Raw genomic sequence first — 14,250 nt, 5'->3', positions numbered from 1 at the left:
CAAGGTCTGTGTGAGTCAAATTAAATGTTGCTGAACCGCCTTGCGTGTGTGTGTGTATGGGTGTGTTCTTAATATATTCAGTGTGAATAGATGAATAATCATTCTGTGCCGTCCACAGAGGTTAGACAAAGGAATGCGTCAATATTGGCAACTCACCAGTGAAGTTTGCAGCTCCGTGTCTTTGCAGCGTAAACAGTGAGGCTGTTTTGTGATCAGATGGGTGTTACTGTACTTTTTCTGCAGAGCTACAAGAAATGTGATATTCATGCCTCCTGTATTTGAATCTGATCTTTACAGCACAGTCAGCTTTATTTGTTTGGAGCATCTCTGATGCAGAGACTCCAAAGCAAAAAAGAAAAGCATTATGTGTGTGTTTGCGCTGGTTTAATTGGATGATTTATTTGGTGTGTTTCTCCAGGAATCTTGGGAGAATGTTCCTACTGATCACAGTGTTACTCTTTGGTAAGATGATCTGCAAATTGTGCCTTTCCTGACGTTACAAGTTTTCCCAAGTACACATAAAGCGTGTCTTCTAACATCCTCTGGCGCCAGGCTTTGCGTCGGCTCAGAAGGTGGTTCAGTTGTCCTACTGCTCCGTGGCCGAGAACAACCTCAGGATGGACTGCAAGTACGCACTTCCAGCTGAGTCACCGGAACCCTTCTGCAAATACACGCAGGGCGAGAGGCTCCTCGACACCACCGACCCGGACGAGGAGCAGCACGCCCCCTACAAGAACCGCGCCAAAGCCCGTATCTTTCCAGGCAACGTCTGCCGCCTGCTGTTCAAGAACCTGCCCAAAGGCAAGTCCAACTTCACCTGCAACATCAGGCTGGGCGACTCAGCCGCAGTCACCAAAACCTCAGTGGTGGAGAAAAGTAAGCTGCTCGCCCGTCACGGTCATTGTTCTCTGCAGCTGTGCGCTTCCTGTTATTTTACGTGCAAAAAAAAAATCAAGGGAAGCCGTCATTCTTCTGAAATGTTAATATTTTCCCCCCTTTTTTTAAAACTTTACAGAGCTCCTGCTTCCCTGCTCAGCATGGAGTGTCCTGTTACAAAGCTGCAGTGGCCTACTGCTGACCTTGATGACTCTTCCTACGCTGCTGTGAAGCGGGCGCCATACAGCTGCATATGCTAACACTTGCTTCCACAATCACTTGGTGACGAATACTGGACTCTCTTCAAGTTGTGTGTATGCACAAAGTGCAATAGTTCAAACTGAATGTATGTATAACGAATGTTGGTTTTGTCATAGGGCTGTATCCTCTGCATTATATACACTCGATACTAAGCACAGAAACTGCTGCATACTCTTTGTACTCTACAATACTTTCACGTGTAGGAGAGTGATGGGGCTTATTAGGTCCTGAGAGACTTTACTGAGCAAAATGCATGAATACGACCCAAATTTCAGCCTGTTTAATATCTGAAAACAGTTTTAGCTGCAGTTATACCTGGAAGATATAAAGCTTTAGCCTCTAGTCTTGTTATTAAGATAATATTTATCTATATCTATGACGCAGTTATACAGGGGTTTTAAACAAAGTGTGACAACTTCTTTAGCTATGCCATATCTCAGCTAAAAATCCTATCCAGCTCCAAAGTTATGCAACTTGGCGCTCCGCAATAATGAATTATTGCTGAGTTTCACCTCTTTTAAAGGTAGGCAACGTCTTTATCCCGCTGACGGAAATCTGTCCCATGTGTCTCTTCTTGGCTGGCTGTCAAACACCAAGGGCAGACCGTGGTGACCTCAAGCCACGCAGGTCAAGCAGCCGGGAGGGAGCAGTTGTTTGTCGATAGGAATCGAAATAGGGCTACAAAGAACACCGATGGAGATCAAAACTGAACTTCAGAGGCTTTTAGTGTTGGAGCACAGATATGCATGCATGAGCAATAATTTCTCTCTGGTGTTCTGTTGACTTCTGTAATGGGATTACAAGGAAAAACCAAAAGTAGGTTGTTATTTTGCCTCACATTTGTGCCTGAGACTCCCATGTTTGGCCAAGGCTTGTTGAATGCAACTTAGATGCTACAAGTTTAATTAGCAGTTATTTCATTTAAGAGGAACTAATAATGTAAAGTGTTTTTACTCATGTATAGTTAAATAGGCGGTGTGTAGCAAAAGCACAATCATATCAATGCACTGAAAAGCACTATTGTACAATGAACTGTATACTGACAATAAACTGAAGTGAAAAAGAGGAATGACAGTCTCTGCTTTGCAAAAGTATCTCAGTACATTTGATTCTGTTACTGATTACTTTATAATCCTGTGAGCAAACGTGGGACACGTTTCTTTGAATTTTTTTCCCCCCCCAAAATTCAACCTGTTTGTAAACAGAAATTACTGTAAACATGAAATAGAAAAGTTCACAAAAAATGAATGTAACTAGCATATTTTAAATGGATTGTTTACCCGATTAAAAATAAGTTCAGAAAATCCCAACTACTAATCTACGACTGCAGCAAAATGTGCTGCCATGCAAACTACTGAGAGTGATGCTGACATGAAGCCTTTTCTATCTGTTTACAAACATATTTTATAATGTGATTAAAAAAAAAATGTTTTAAAAAAGACTTCAGTGGATTTGTGTGCTTTGGCCAGATAAAACAAAAGTTAAGATTTTTTTCAACAAACATGACTGAAACAATGAGGATGTGTAAAAACACAGCTGTCCACTGGGTGGTGGTGGGTCTACAAGAGTCTTTTTTTCCTAAAGACTCTTGTAGTGAACATTGTTACAATAACAACTCCTTTAAATACTTGGGGAAGTTTTAGAAAAAAGTAAGATAGGACAGTATATCATGTGGCCAATTCAGCACAGAAACATATCAAAATACACAAAATCAACCTTCCTACATGGTCATGCTTTACCCCAAAACTTATTCCCGCAAACTTGTAGTAATATGAAGAGAGGAATGTATAGGAAAAAACCCAGGACTTTGGATAATCCAGAGAGATTGCAGCACTGTAGTTCTCAGGTACAGATGATTGTCTTGAAAAAGAGGAAAGAGCAGAACTACTTAAATATGCACTACACGTGCAATTAAACATTTAGCAGGCCTCTGCATTACGAATGAAGCAACCCTCAGAGAGCTGCTTAAACATTCATGTCTATCAAAAAAGCTGCTATTCAGGTTTGAGGAGCTTGCTCTCTTGTTTCTTCCCTTTGCATCACACCTCAGATATCTCACACTGGATTCCATGATGTTTATCGGAACAACTCTTTCACTTCCCTGTAAACAAAAAGAACTTGAAAAGCATTCACACCCCTTGAGCTCTTACGCATTTTGTCGCGTCTCAACAAACTTCAGCGTATTCAGAAACTTAATTTCTCAGAAACGTGTCCCCTGGCTCAGAACTGGCTTTTTGACGGTGAAGGGAACTCAATGACATCTTGACTTTCTTTGCCATTTCTTTGTAGGAAAAGCCAACATTTTAAGTGGTATGATGGTCTGCCTCTCTTCTATTGTTAATTGCCTTTTTCTTGTCATTTTTGTAGAAATACATAAATAAATTGTTAATCTATTTTGTGCTCCCTGAAAAGCGCCATGTTGTATTATTCTGAAAGTTACATTAGTTTTCAGTTTGGCATAACTTTTTCTTACGTTTTGACCTCTACCAGTTGACCCCTTACCTTTGTACCAATGGATGGACTTGAACTAGGGTGCAGCTGTAAATAGGCTAAACAATAAATCTACCCTGATTTTCTTAATTTTGGGTGATTGGTGAGCAACCAATATTTCAATGTGAAGCTGATCTTATCCAGTGTAACTACAGCTGGCTCTTTATAGAGTGCTAAAATATGTATATTAATTTTAAAAATTGGCACGACTTGTTGGAGTTTATTTATTTTTGACTTTGTGCACCACCCGGGTTTGTTTACCAGTTTCGGGACCCGACCAGAACCCCTCAGTGTAAATTACCTTGAGAAATAATGAGATTTGGTTATATATATAAAACTGGCTTTTATGCCAAAAAATGATCAAACGTTAAAAGCCATACGTGTCATACAAATGGAATAGACACAGAGTTACATTCACCGTCCAGCGCTGCACCACACTGAACTCAATTATGGATGTAACCAAGTGATTTAAAGATTGTAGCGCGAGTTTAGCTTTTTATTCTTCTCTGCAATCTGTACACTCCCTACAGAATGGTCTAATCAGTTTCAGTCTAGGCTGTCATACATAAACATGGTTATGTAAGCTGCAGAAGGTTAGTATGAGCTTTAATTGTAGCAGTATGTCAGTTTCTAGAAAACAGCTGTTAAATTGTTACACAATTCTTAAAATTAGCTCATTTTAGATTAAACTGTTGCAATTTAGAATTATATAGGGAGTCGGAGAGAATGAGCAGTATTCAGCTGACATGGCTGTATTGTGAAATTTTTAACTCTTAATGGAAAAAGTCGTGTCTAGGTTATGCAAATACAAACCCTTCACCACATGTTAGTGGACACAAACAGTGCACATGTGGGATCAAACATCACTTTGGAGGAGAGGAAACCTCACAAAAAGAATAACAACCTCTATCGTGTCAAGAATGAGAAAGGGAGGAAGGAAGGAAGCTACACACCTTCAACACACAAACAGAAAATTCAGTGGAAGTGAACCCCCCACGCCACGCAGCTGGACAATTCAAACAGGATTCTGTTTTCTTCCTCTTTTTCTTCTTCGTCCTGCTCTCTTCTCTTTTCCCTGCCCCTGTGTGTAAATGGGGTGGCTTCGTTTCAGTCCTGACCTGTTTTTCCACTCTGTCGTCACGTCACCTGTTGAGATCTGATAACCCGGAAGTGAGCGCTCTTGTTGTCACCTTAGGTAGGAACCTTACAGGTGAGAGGCAAACAGCTCGAGCTGGTGAAGTTCTTGGAAAAGAAACAGCAAAAGAGCGAAACTAAGTTATTTACTCGACGTGAAGATTATTTTGTGGAACTTTAGCTTCATATTTTAGGCGGAAATACGGGAGAGGACCGAGTGTGTGAAAGAAAACAGCGAAGAAACATGGGACGCCTCGCTTCACTGCTTTTGCTTCTGTGCGCCGCGACAGGTGAGTTGCTTTCAGCCTTTTTCTGGTTTAAAGTTAGTCGAGGGTTAATAAGTTTTATTGTGAAGCGGTGGCCCTAACTTGTCTGTATTACTACAATACACAAAGAGTAGCGAAAGCTTGGCCGATTGTACTAAAAAGGTCCAGTTTTTGTTTCCTTCACTTTCATTGAGAGTAGTTTTTGTTTAATTTATGTAGATGGTAAGTCGAAATGTATATTCCAAAAGCGGATGCTCTTTAATATAACAGTGCGTTGCTTGTACCAATAACAATTTCTGGAAAGTGTACAACCAACGCCCTTATTGAGATGTATGGGCAAACGCCAAACAGTGCTTTGTTTTTTCCTTATTTTTTTGTTGTTGCAAAGTTGATCAAACAAACAAACACGATTCAAAACTGATAACTGGTATTATTATCATAATCAATTTACAAGTTGAAGAAATGGATGTAAAATTTATTCAGTATATGAAGATAAGATAAATGCAAACAAATTAGAAGATAAAAAAGTTTTAAAATTTTTGAGTTGTGGAGACGTTTGCTATCAAATATCAAGCAATTCAATAAAAGTGTATCGAAAAACAATGTTTATGATGAGAAAAGTAAAAATTACAATTCTAATTAAAATGACAACCTAAACAAAATTGGGAAAAAATTAAAAAATTAAGTTGAGGATGAAGAAAAAAAAATATACAAGATCATAATGACGTCATTGGTAAAAATAAAAGATAACTCTGAAAATTTTTTGGATGATAAAGTCAACAGTGTTAAAGATCATGGTAATAATAAACGTAAGTGTAAAAAATAAAATCAGATAGTAGTAAACGTAATAGAAAAAATTTGATAATATATTTATGAATACTGGAATGATATCAAGCATTACACCATTTATGGACTAAACTGATTTAATAGAAAATTCTGGTAAAAATACAGATTAAAAATATATATTTTTACAATGACATATTGTTAACAGAACAAGACATTTAATTCTTTACACATGTTCTCAAACTTGAGGATTTAGGGACTCTACCTTTAATCACCAATGAACAAATACTTGGTCTTGAGATTCTCTTAAGTATTCTGACAACTTTCACCAAAATGACATGAATGAGTGGAAAATTCACCAGCAAATAAAATGAATGAATTCTCGTCTTTATTTATGTTGTAAATGTAAAAGAAAATTACAAAAACAGCACAAGAGAGAGATAGTAATCTGGTATTTGATGTTATTTTGTATATTATTTCTGGTATTGTCAGCTGATAGTCAAGGTAACATGTTTCTTTCACTGGTTGTTTTGTGGGCTGGACTCTGAAAGATTTGGGAACTTTCATCATTTAAAAAAAATACACTTCTTGTAAAGTGTATCATGTTTTGCAGCGATGTCTCAATTTATTCTCATAAATCTTAAATCAAATTCTCACCAAACTGCCCAGGAACTGTCATGTCCTGCAGCCTCTACAACTCATGTGATCAATAAATTATTATTATTATTAAAAATCGGGCAGAGCCGCGAGGTGGTTTGTTGTTGTAACACTAAAATGAGTGTCCGGCTAATTCACATGATTCAATCCAGTATGTCTGAACCTGAAACCCAGTGACCTTAAGTCTGCTCTATTGAAGGATTGCATGCCTCTTATTAAATCAGTTTCATCATGTCTGCCTTTTAGGTTGCTCTCTACCCTGAATGCACTCTTTGTGCTTTATTTTGAAACACACAGATTGTCCCCACACTGAAACGCACAAGTTGTACAAACAAGGAAGCGGGGGAGAGCTGCTGTCGTTTCTGTTTGGAGCGTTATCTCCCTAAACCAAAACTATGACTGTGCGATTATCTCAGTCGAGTCTCCCTGTGAGGAGCGCCTGCAGGCTTCAAAGATGTCTGCCGCTGAAATGCCAGCAATAGCAAATCCATGATGTAACATTCAAAATACTACACCCAGGATGCGGATGAAACTGTAATTGCTCTCCTAATACCTTTCATTTGAGGAGAGCAGCATCAATTTGCACCTGGTTAATAAGTAAATGAGTCCTGCAGCGCTCAGTTTCAGCTGAGCGCTTCATGTTTGCGGTGAAGAAGTTGGAACATGTTTACAATCTTTCCTAAAGTAATAGTATTAATATAAAGTAAAGTGATGTATTAATCAGTATTCATAACTTGGCTGTCTTGGAAGTAGATCCGTGGCTGAACGGAGCCAGTTTCACCCAGGCAGCTGACGGTTTCACCGAAAGCTTCTCTCTCAGCACAAAGGAATGACGGGATTCAAATTTTTTTTTCTCTTCCGGTGGAGCGTGGCTGCCACAGAGCATGCTCCAAAAGTACATGGGTGTGATCTTTCATCCTCATTGCATTGTTTGGTTTCTGTAACAGCATGTAAAGTTGTAATGGGAATTGGAAAGGGAGTGTTGAGTCACAGTGAGGTTTTTAACATTACAATGACTGTCCAGAGAAAATGTATTGCTTGCAATTTTTTAGATTTTATTAATTTATAAGGATTCTTTTCATATATTCGTTAAGTATATTAATGTCTGTCATTTAGTACATAGAATAGTGTTGAATAACTTTAAAGGGAGGCATTTCTGCACTTTGCATTTCATTTATTGCTTTTTCAAAATGTTTGTATCTTATGTACTTGGCAGCCCAACCACAAAGATGCAATGTATCTTATGTACTTGTATACAAATAAAACATACAATTGTATGTTTTAAATGAACAGCATAACAAAATTGCAGTTTTTTAGTCTGCAGTCTGCATTTAGGTGTATGTCAGATGTAATGTTTTTTAAATATTATTTGACCTTTTTCTGCCTAGGTGGAAACAGTTTTGAGGTCACAACTCAACCTGCAACTCTGAGAGTAAAAGAAAATGAAGGTGAGCCTAAATATATTTGTGAATACACTTGACTGCATCGTGTTACTGCCGCTTTAAATGTGACAAAATCTCCATGCGGTCGCCTTTTACGACCACATAGCAAGTTTTGTTTGACTTGATGCTAAACTCAGCAATAATGTTCAGTTCATTGCTGCATTTAAATAATGTTTGACATTATTTTGATAGTATAAATCAAGATACTAGCTCACTGACCAGCTTTAGTGAGCTATGCATACACATAGTTGGTCTTTTCTAAAGACCCAATACCTCCCACCACCAACAGAGGGACACAAATCAGTTTCCTGTTGTAACTTATAAAAAGCAGCAGACCAAACCTCATGTTGTTAATTGCTTAGTTTGCTTTGGATCGGTGGTGAACTGATGTTTCTATGCTGATTTAGGTCACAGTAGCAGTGGGACAAACGGATTGTACAAGACATTCAAACAAAGCAAAAAAGCAAATCTTTTTAGGGATATACTGATATGAAAACTGGGGTTGATATTTATGTGTGTGTGACGCCACACTGTGTGAAAGCAATCACACTGTTTTTCTGCTTCTGCTAAACATCACATAATCCTGTGCTTTTTAATCTCAGCCATGTTTATTTATTGGAGCAATATGTTAAAAAATTACATCAGTTGATGTCGAGTTATCAGAATCCCTGTTGACTTTATCTTTGATTGCTTTTGTTTCACTAAATTTAGCTTTTTTGAATATGTTTCACTTGGAAAAATCAGTGTTGAGTATTACAGCCTTTTAGTGTAAACTTCTTGGTGACTTTCTGGTTTATAAAATGTAAGAAGACTAGAGTTGTTTTAACACTTCAGAAATCTTTGTTTTCTCCCTGGCTGTTCTCAGACCGGTATTTAGTTCTAAAATTATTATTATTTTTAGAAAATAATAAAAGTAGTGACTTAGGTTTAGCATAAACAGCCAGTCTTGTGCTTCACAATTTGTTTCTTTCACAGCTTTAGTTTTGTGAATTTTCTTTTTTCCAGGTGTGGACATGTCCTGCTCCTACACAGCAGACTTCGGTGCAGATGTCAGGATGGAGTGGAGATTCGTAAACTCAAAAGGCTCAACACACTATGTGTTGTTTGACAAAAAAATAACAGGTAAGTGGATTGACTTCTCTCAGTAGGATTTAGAAAACTTTACCAATGCCAGCTGCAGTGAGCAACGCATACATATAGTCACATTCAACTATTTACTAATGCAATTTATTAAAAAAGATTTTTTTATTTAAACCAACACTAACTGAATTTATCAATTTTGTTTACACAATCCTGAACATTGCATGTATTCAAAGTAAAAATAATTGTACTAAAAGAATAATTTTATTGATAACTACAAGAATATATCTCACAAATTAATGAAAAATTAATGAAAAATTGTCACAAATTGATGAGACATAGAATTTACATGAATGCATTTTTTATCGATCCAGTTCAGCTTAAAATTGGAGCTAAGAAACCTACGCTCTAGTGCTTTGATGAATGCATTCAGTTTCTTAAGGCTGTACTTGTGCTTCTTCTCCACAGATACTTATGCCAATCGCGTAAATATATTCAGTGACACAAATTTGAGATTCAGCAAAGTGACTCGTCAGGATAACGGCGAGTATTTCTGCGATGTGTCCAGCTCCAGTAGCCCGACTAAGAATTCCAAGGTGGTTCTGACTGTTCTGGGTAAGCATTCCTGAAACAACACATTTGTGTCATTATTGTAGGCACTAATAATTTTGTCCCCTTTTCTAATTTCAATCCACGCCCTTCCTCACTTCGTTAGTTTAGGAGACAATAATCACAAGGCGGAGTAAATATAATGTGCAGAAGTTTGAAATCTGTTGAAATGAACTAGTTATCAATTATCGAAATGGATTTATTATTATTATTATCCTAAATAAAATGATAGGTGTAGCACTTTGTTCATTGATGCAAATGTATTTGTTGATTTTTAGTTACAGTGACAAGGTTTTTGAGCAGTCACAATAACGAATTCCACTGGATGATAAATTGTCTCAGAAGTTACTGCGATAAACAATAATAATGTTGCTTTGAGACAATTTTCAAGCAATATAATGCAAGAACACATTCTCAAAGATGAACAAACTTTAAATTCTATGTGAACATTTAACACTGGAACTGGAAGACATTTAAATATCCAAAATAAACAAATGAAATAAATTATGAAGTCTTTGTAAACAAGATTGTCCTTTAAATGAAGCTGAACTCGTTTTAATTTATCATGTGATTAATTGATTTATTGTGTAGTTTACACAGAATACAGCATTGCTTCAACATAGTTATTTTACATTTATTTCTAAATCTCATTGCATGTTTTCTAAGACAGGAATAACTAATAGTGTGCCCCACAAAGTGTCAAATATTACCTAGTAAATTACATTTTTCTGAACTTTGAAACTGCGTTGTGCTACTACAAGGAGTTATGCAAATTTGTACAAACCGTCTGTTTTATCTCTAATAATCCCATTTAGCTTAAATCCAGTCTTTTTACAGCTTCAACATTCTTCCAATGTAGTTTGATTTACTTGGCAAATACAATTTTGAAATTGTGACAGAATGAAAGATCCAGAAATTGCATGTTTCTGAGAACTACAGCTGATCCAGTAAGGAGGAAAAACACATTTTAACTTAGTTTCATGTCATTTTATTGAAATGTAGAGGAATCAAAGTAAAATTCTGCAAAATTCTAGATGCTATACAAAAACATACTGAGAACAGAAGGTAGGCTCACAATAAGCTACCAAGGATAAAAATTATCGCTAATTTGGAAAATTACTACCAGCATTATCAGTTTTAACTCAAGCGTGCAAAATACATAAAAATGCTCCATCTCTGTCTTTGTATTTTATTTATTTTGTTTGGTATTTCGCAGTGCCGCCATCTGTACCAAAGTGTGGAATCCCCCAAACAGTGACAACGAATTCACAAGTCATCCTTACCTGCCATGATCCTGACAGTTCTCCACCACCAACATACAACTGGTACAAAGGCACCACCCTCCTTCCTGTTGACCCGAGCAAGAATGTTGCCTTCAAGAACGCCACCTACAAGCTGGATTCGAAAACAGGAATGCTGGTCGGCTCTGCTCCATTACGCTGCATTACATTTGCCCATCTTTTACATTCTTTTGGTGGACTTGCTGTGTAATGAAATGACTTGTGTGGATGTAGGTGTTTCCTTCTGTTACCAAGATGGACACTGGGGAATACTCCTGCGAGGTCAGCAACGATGCCGGTCCTTCCCAGCGCTGCCAAAGTGTAAAAATGGAAGTCCGTAAGTTCTCCCCTTTCTCTGTAGCTCTGGTTCGACAGAGTTAGAAAGTTCAGTGAAGTGATTCAGCAAAATGTGGAAATGTTAGCTCATTTTTCAAAAATGTATTTATCTTAATGATTTTCAATGTGATGTTTTCTTCAAGGTGACATAAACACCGGAGGAATTGTTGCCGGGGTAATCTTTGGCCTTCTGTTGTTGGGCCTTTTGATAGCCGGCCTTTGGTATGCCAACAAGAAAGGATATCTTCCCAGTAAGTTTTCAGTAATATTCTAATCTAAAACCTTTTGGTGTTCAGAAGTTTATTATGTTTATTTATTAGTAAGAGGATATCTGAAGATGCCTAAGCAGAAATGGAAAGTAACAAAATTAGCAGCTGACACAAACACACAAGTGTCTTTTTAGTTTAGCAAGTTAGAGTTGAGTTTTCATTTCGCACTTTTTGCCACAGTTGTAATTAACTTATCATACCGAGAACAAAAAGGAAGCTCAGAGGGGACAGGGCTTTCTCTGTTATGGGCCCCAAATTATGGAATGACTTACCTTTGCAGGTCAGAGAGGCCCCTTCTCTGTCCATTTTTAAAGCTCGTCTTAAAACCCATCTATTTAACTTGGCTTTCAACACCAGTGAGATCTAGTTTAAAGTGTATGTCTTTGTTTTTAAACTACTTTTAATTATAATTATTCTTATTTTGTTGTGTTTTTGGATTGTACAGCACTTTGTATCAACTGTGGTTGTTTTAAAGTGCTTTATAAATAAAGCTGGTATGGTATGGTATGGTATATGTTAGATGTAGTCTGTGAAACACAGGTTATACATTTATGCTTTCATAATTTACCAAGTATTTTACTAAATTGACTTTTGTACCCTTCCTCCCTCTATTGCAGTGAAAAGTGAAAGGTAAGAGATTTTTCTTCATCTGTTTTCTATTTTCAGACAGTTAATTATTAGTTTGAATTACTGCAAACCAGTTACCTACACTGGTCTGGTTTTTAGGCTATTATATTTTAATGATAGAGTCAAGGGAGATCAGAACATTTTAAAAAATTACAGTTCAATTTGGATTTAAACTACTCATTTAGGAACATGTGTTCTCTACATTGTGCCTTGCAAAAGTGTCCAGAGTGATTTAACTTTTTACTTTCTTTCACACTCCAACTACAAACTTCAGTGTGTGTCATTGGGATTTTATTGAACACATCCACCAAGTACTGCAAATTGTCAACTGTAAAGACAATATGTTTTTCATTTATTTATTTATAAAAAAAAAAAAAATAAGAGTGGTATGCAGACGTATTCAGACTCAGCATGCCATAAATGTGTGTGCAGTTTAAGGTCTGTTGGAGAATATTAGTCATGAAAACCTCTGAACACAACGGACAGCTTGGAAATCAATGCTCTGTCCTTTCCCATGTACATTTTTGAAATCCCAGTAAATCAAATTTTTTCCTGTTGCAGTGTTACAGAATATAAAAATGTTGATGGCACTGAATATTTTTGAAAGACACTGAAAATGACTTGACCCTATTTTGAAGAAAACCGTTCAGTTGATTTGTGTGAGATAACGCACAAATCAACTGCATTATCTACATGGCATATTCTACATATGCCATGTAGAATATGCCATATGTCTACATGGCATATTCCATGCAGACATATGCCATGTCTGCATGGAATACGAAGTACAGCTAGACTTTAGGTTGTTTTTTTCTAAGAAAGTTTTATACAATTCATGTATTTCATATATATTTTTATTTTTATCCCCCCACACTGAGCTTCAGATTCCAACACAACTATTAATTTGATTCCTCTGTTTTACATTTTCTTGTTTACCCTCAGCAGCAAGCAGCAAAATGCGGCCTACAAGCCTCCATCAATGTATGGTGGCGGTGGTGATGAAGAAGATGTAAGTAAAATTCATCTTTATTTTAAAAATAAGTCATTTTCACAGGATGAAAATAAGTATATTGAGTTTTGCTGTGTTCCGCAGGGGGAGTTCAAACAGAAGTCATCGTTTGTGGTGTAGCAGGTGGCAATCAGAAACCTCTGTTAAATATTTGTCTTTGTTAATTTTTTTTTTTTTTTTTTTTTACTTGTGCTTTCAGTGCTGTTTTTATGAACCATCTTGATTCCCCTCAGATAATAATTTTGCTGTCACCCATGTAAGATTTTGCGATTTTTAAGAAAGTGTTTTGTACATTTATAGTTTTAGATTAAATGTGGTTTGTATCTGCTTTTTTTTTTTTGTCTGCCAGCATGTTTCTGCTACTGATTAAAGCTACTGTTTGTGTTCTTTTTATCTTCCAGCTACTAAATTATTTTTTTCCATTAGTAATTTTCCTTTTAAACTATCACCACGTACTGATTAAAGAACAAAGGCTTGGAGTCTATTTAAACTCACAAATAAGCTGAACTCCCTTAGTACATTTCCTGGCAATTACTGTTTAATACTGCTAAATTATAACAATGTAGCTGTGCTGTTAGGGTTTTTGTATTTTCATCTCAACTTTTCTGCAACAATACTTTTTATTAGAGATTTCTATAGTAATTACAAAACCTGCTTTGTGTTTATAGCTAGAAAATGTTCATTAGTTTGTCCTGTGGTTTAATTATCTCACTTTTAATTTTTGACCATTGTGTATATGGATCACGGTTTAACCTAAAGCTGTCACTTAAATTGAACATTTATATTTCATTATTTTCTATCTGTGGAAACTGAAATTACAATGTTTTGCTTTAATACTACTCAGGTTTTGAAGTAAAAGTGATCTGAAGGCAGTCAACACACAACAGTCAATATTTGTATAGGGGAACAGTTTGTTTTTGTTTGTTTTTTATTTAGATATTTTGCAATTATCGATTTGTCTGTTTATGAATAAAATAAAAGTTAATAAATTGTCATCTGGTTTATAGTTTATTCTCTTTTTTTCCTCATAAGTCAGACTCAATAAACCACCTGACAAATACAGGTGGTTTGAGTCTGCAATTCAAGTAAAAAAAATGTAGAAGGATTTGGTTATCACTGATGTGATATGAT

General features: G+C 36.4%; 1 protein-coding gene across 2 annotated transcripts; it reads left to right on the top strand.

The window, feature by feature from the left end:
- Positions 1-4,606: 4,606 nt before the first annotated feature.
- Positions 4,607-14,123, top strand: f11r.1 (F11 receptor, tandem duplicate 1). 2 transcript variants are annotated; one of them, XM_044141773.1, is made up of 10 exons: positions 4,607-5,051; positions 7,856-7,915; positions 8,915-9,031; positions 9,458-9,604; positions 10,815-11,017; positions 11,113-11,215; positions 11,358-11,465; positions 12,101-12,113; positions 13,053-13,119; positions 13,204-14,123. In XM_044141773.1, the coding sequence occupies exons 1-10, from the start codon at positions 5,006-5,008 to the stop codon at positions 13,237-13,239; spliced, it is 900 nt and encodes a 299-aa protein (XP_043997708.1). In that variant the 5' UTR covers positions 4,607-5,005; the 3' UTR covers positions 13,240-14,123. The 2 variants fall into 2 exon arrangements, with proteins under 2 accessions (XP_043997708.1, XP_043997709.1); XM_044141774.1 differs by having other exon boundaries at positions 4,609-5,051; positions 13,056-13,119.
- Positions 14,124-14,250: the final 127 nt, after the last annotated feature.

Source organism: Gambusia affinis, linkage group LG15 (assembly GCF_019740435.1).
Source record: "Gambusia affinis linkage group LG15, SWU_Gaff_1.0, whole genome shotgun sequence".
NCBI lineage: Eukaryota > Metazoa > Chordata > Actinopteri > Cyprinodontiformes > Poeciliidae > Gambusia > Gambusia affinis.
The sequence above is the reverse complement of the archived record's forward strand: the minus strand, read 5'-3'. Positions and strand labels throughout refer to the sequence as shown.

Coding starts and splice junctions, on each gene's coding strand:
- f11r.1 (XM_044141773.1), top strand. CDS start 5,006: ATGGGACGCCTCGCTTCACTGCTTTTGCTTCTGTGCGCCGCGACAG. Junction 7,916..8,914: donor GAGAGTAAAAGAAAATGAAG/GTGAGCCTAAAT, acceptor TCTTTTTTCCAG/GTGTGGACATGTCCTGCTCC. Junction 11,018..11,112: donor ATTCGAAAACAGGAATGCTG/GTCGGCTCTGCT, acceptor GTGTGGATGTAG/GTGTTTCCTTCTGTTACCAA.